The following is a 4,694-nucleotide window of genomic DNA, read 5'->3' as shown; positions in this document are numbered from 1 at the left end:
TAACGGTTCTTTCCTGAACAGGGACAGTCTCGGCGAGTGCAGGTGGAGGTTTGTCCAGTCCCGGACTCGGGCACCATGCCACTTGTTGCAGCCTCCATCCTGTCTGTGTCTATTGGAGATGTAAAGGTCCGACAGGTGCGTCTCCCCAAAAATGATCCAAAACAGGTGAGGACGCCGTTCTTCAGACTGAGCACGGTTTCAGTTTTCCGCCTTTTAACTGTTAACGTGCGTGAATTTACATTTTAGGGTACAGATGAAGAAATGGACAGCTATCAGGTAAGAGACGTCGTGCAGTCTGTGTGTGATGGCGAGGACACGGTCTCAGTCTGTCTCACGTGCACGTGTGTGTGTCTGTGTGTGTGCACGTGTGTGCGCGCGTGCAGGAGGTGGACCTGGAGAGGATGAGGGAACAGTGGCTGGTCACGCTGACGCAGAGACAGGAGTATTTGGACCAACAGCTGCAGAAGATCGTCTGTAAAGCAGGTACAGCTGGAAACACAAGGGCAGAAAGGGGACTCGCTGGCCACTTTATTAGGTATACCTTGCTCGTACCGGGTTAGACGGCGTTTCGCCTTCAAACATGTTGTATATTCAACAAAAGCTGGAAACGTTCCTCACAGACCTGAGTCCATGCTGACGTGATGACATCACACCGTTGCTCTGTGTCTGCTGCACATCCAACTCGAGCAAAGAGATCTGGTTACCATGGAGGTCACTGAGTATGGTGAACTCCGCTGTCGTGCTCCAGACGCCAGTTTCAGATTATCTGAGGTTCGTGGCGTGAACCATTAACCCGTCGGAAGCATCTATCAGCAGATGGATGCTGTGTGATGGTTACAGGGACGGGCGCAGCAGTAATGCTCGCCGTAGGATGTGGTGCGTGCCAACAGTCTGACACGCCTCTGAGCCAACCGTGTGACTGCGTAGCACATCCAGGTTACATGTGATGTGCGTTCAGAGATGCTGCAGTTTTTACCCCTCAGCCGTAAAAGGCTGATGGGGTACTGCCGTCACCCAGCTGGGCGGGTGGCACGGACACCTTTGTGAGCATGTCGAGAATGAGGAGAGGGTTAGGGTGAGGCGCATCTACTAAAAAAACTGGACGAATTTAAAGGTCAGAGTATGATTTCTGAAAGTCGTGTGAGAGCAGTAACTGAGGGATGGCACAGGTGGTCGCAGTCCATCACCCAGAGAGCTGCCACTGAACTCCAGGGATGGCTGTGTGAGGAAACACCCAGCACATCAGGAAAGTCTCGATTCCTCAGACCATGAGCCAGTAAGCACGGCACATTCATTTGCGGGTCTCCTTCACCGTGTTTGCATTTCTAAATATGTTCCGTTGGTGCAGTGTGTCAGCCCATTAGTTTGTTTGAGGTTTTTGCAATAATATGAAGGGTGTACCTAATATAACGACCAGTGAGTGAATCTATAAATAATGATAAAAATCTGTCTGAGCGGTGTTTCTGCCACTAAGCGTTTGTGACGTTTTTCCTGCTGCTGCTTTCGTTTCCTGCGAACGCGCACAGACAAGTCGGAGGATGATGTTGAAAGGGAATCGCAGCTGTTGGAGTGTCGGCTGACCCTCACCGAAGAACGGAACGCCGTCATGGTCCCGTCCGCTGGCAGCGGCATTCCTGGAGCACCAGTAGAGAGGTGGGCGGGTTTTATTGGGGTTCTTTACTTTTCTAAACAACAGAAGAAAATGAGCAACAAAAGATTTCTGGTAAATGTGGAGCTGCTCCAAAAAGCTTTCCTGTATTTAGAAAAGGAATTTATCTTTAATGTGATGGAACATGCAGAAGCTCAGGCCACAGTCTCCAGTGTCGTTTTATTTTACTTCCTAACATTTCAAAGCTTCTAAATTAATGTTGAATTCATTCATTCTGTCTTTATTTTCTGTGCCCTTTGATCTTGAAGATGTCCGACTGTTTATTCTCTGTTTTAGTCTGAATTTCAGTTACTGAGTTAATGACAACAACCAATAAATAGTTACTTGTAGCATGTTTGTAAGTGATCGAGCGTACTGTTAAAAACTGCACTGCTTTCACAAGAAGCCGTCGAATGATCCACGGTGTCAAACACAGAGCGGTCGCCACCTTCACTCAGGAACAAACCTTAGCAGCTGGTCACTTTCTCCACAGGGTCCCTGTACCTGGGATGGAAACACACACTCCTGCCCTGTTTCTGGATCTCAGTGGTATGTTGTTGTTCTCCTGGTAAAAACCACGTGTGCTTGTAGCAGCGCTGAAGCTCCTCACCGTGTGCGTTTTCCCTCCAGCCGACGATTTCCAGTCCAGTCTGTCAGCCCCGCTGGCCGGAGGACAGGATGCGCTGCTCAGTGGGGAAGATGAAGACGACTTCTTTGACCTCCATATTGTTAAACACTATGATCCAGAGGTGAGCAGGCTGTAAAATGACTTTTCCCTCAGGTTTCTTCTTCCTGCTTTAGAGAGAATTAAAACTACCAGGTGCAGATGGAGGGAAATCTTGAGCCGGTCATTTCCTTGTGAATGCGTTCCAGGTGAAGGCCGAGGCGTCCTGGGACTCCACGGTCCACGAGTGCCCCCAGCTGAGTCGCGTGGCGCCTGCTGACCAGAGGGTGTACCTGACGGTGCGCACGGTGGTGCAGCTGAGCCATCCGGCCCACATGCAGCTGGTCCTCAGGAAACGCATCTGTGTCAGTGTTACTGGGAGACAGGTGTGTGTAGCTTAGATGGTGTGATGGGTGTGCTTCACAGCCCGCACCTGAGGAGATCAGCTGATGTGTTGTTGCGCTGCAGGGTTTTGCCCAGAGTCTGCTGAAGAGGATGTCTCAGCGGAGCTCCGTCAGCGGCTGTGGGATCACCTTTGAAGTGGTTTCTAACATCCCAGGAGTAAGTACCAGGATTCATGTTGGCGTCTGCGTTAGTGTTCAGGAAGGGAGGAAAGGGGAATAGAATAATACTTTAATTGTCCCACAAGGGGAAATTTGGTTGTATCAGCAGCAAAAAACACACATATAAAGAACAGAAAACACAATTTTTTACATATTTACATCATGGACAACAGTTACCAGAGCACAGTTGTTAGGATTAGCGTACAGATGTGCAGACAGCAGGAGACTGAAAGATGTTTAAATAGTGAAGAATATTTAGAATCATTAGAAACGTGCCGATTGTGTGATTGTGCATTAAAACGTAGACATGTAACGTCCAATAAGTTAGTGTGTATATAAGCTGAGTAAGTAATGTGCAGTTATAACAGTAGAAGCTGCTACAGCACAGATGTGAACATCTATGATTGTTGGGAGCAGTTGTGATTGTGCAGTCTGACAGCTGCAGGGAGGAAGGCCCTGCAGAAACACTCCTTCATGCATCGACGATGCAGCAGTCTGTCACTGCAGCAGCTCTGCAGCAACATTCACATGCATGGGGTGGGAGACTCTGTCCATCAGAGTCCTTCTGTCTCCCACCACCTGCACTGGGCCCAGGGTGCATCCCAGAACAGAGCTGGCCTTCCTGATCAGCTAAATGGCAGTAAGAACAAAAATGGTGAGCGTGTACATTTCTTGAATCTGGTGGTCATTTTAGAGTAAGAACATTTCGACGCACATATGGAGGAATGAATCCCGGCGTTCCAGAAGTAGACAGCACGTTCTCTGTGGAGAGAAAAGGCTTTCTCATGGACACTTCTCCAAATAAGCCGAAACATGTTCACGCTTTTCCTGATTGTGCCATGATGAACTTAAACATTGCAACCTCCAGGTGAATCTGCTCCTCCTGGGAAGGATCAATGCTCTGTTCATTTTTATCGCAGCAGAGTGATGCGCTTTAACGTTTTTGGGAGTGACCTTTGAACCCTTTCCAGATTGATGAGCAGCCACAGTTGCTTCTCTGAGATCGTCTTTCCTCCTCAGTTAACACACCGGAAAGCTCCAGACCAGCAAAGTGACAAAAGACTAGCTTTTATAGAAGTGCTCACACCTGCTGATGATCAGTTAATCAGATGTATTGATTAGCAGCATCTACCTATGGAAGAGGTGAAGATGTACGTTTTACACACTGATACTAATATAGGATATGATACTAGGTTCAAATCTCTGACCTTGACCTCAGCTTCAGAGGTCATGTTTTCTGAAAGTCTTGTGACTGTGACAAATTCAGAAGAAGGCAACATCGGACGTTACCATGACGATTTTTGTAGACTCGAACAGAGCGTGGTGTTTGTGTAAACGTCAACATGGCGTGATGCTACCAGATCAGCGTGTTTTTAATATAAAGGTGTTTGTGTCCCGTGTGTGAGCAGAGCAGTGCTATTTGGCTTTGAATAAATACTGCCTTATTTCCCACTACAGGACATCCACGGTCCAGAGGACCGGGAGATGCTGGCCCGGCTGGCCGCCAGCGCAGAGGACGAGCAGTCGGCCGCCAGCGAGGCAGCCATCGAGAAATACCTCCGCAGTGTCCTGGCTGTGGAGAACATCCTGACGCTGGACAGGCTCAGACAGGTGTGGAAATGTGGTTCACCTGAGATGTGAAGCAGATTTGAATATTAAAACATTAATATAATAATTAATAATAATTAATAATTAATAATTTATCACGAGCTCAATAAAACCCAACATTTCCAGTTGATTCAATGAACACAAAGCAGTTTGTCTCCAGTGGAAACACTCAGAGACGCCGTGTCCACGAAGGAAACAATCAGCAGGTGTG

The 4,694-nt window shown here is 48.0% G+C and overlaps 1 protein-coding gene across 1 annotated transcript in view; it reads left to right on the top strand.

Annotated features, from left to right (window-relative positions):
• The window catches only part of LOC102314111 (kinesin-like protein KIF13B), a gene marked incomplete in the record, with an annotated part of 42,333 nt that overhangs the window by 18,568 nt on the left and 19,071 nt on the right, over positions 1–4,694 (top strand). Inside the window, 9 exon segments of the mRNA XM_005917181.3 lie at positions 22–165; positions 247–276; positions 384–483; positions 1,527–1,653; positions 2,142–2,197; positions 2,279–2,397; positions 2,522–2,698; positions 2,781–2,873; positions 4,334–4,486. Of these exon segments, the coding sequence (XP_005917243.2) occupies positions 22–165; positions 247–276; positions 384–483; positions 1,527–1,653; positions 2,142–2,197; positions 2,279–2,397; positions 2,522–2,698; positions 2,781–2,873; positions 4,334–4,486 (999 nt within the window).

Source organism: Haplochromis burtoni, unplaced genomic scaffold (genome assembly GCF_018398535.1).
Source record: "Haplochromis burtoni strain Fernald_Lab_line unplaced genomic scaffold, NCSU_Asbu1 Contig_22, whole genome shotgun sequence".
Lineage (NCBI taxonomy): Eukaryota > Metazoa > Chordata > Actinopteri > Cichliformes > Cichlidae > Haplochromis > Haplochromis burtoni.
The sequence above is the reverse complement of the archived record's forward strand: the minus strand, read 5'-3'. Positions and strand labels throughout refer to the sequence as shown.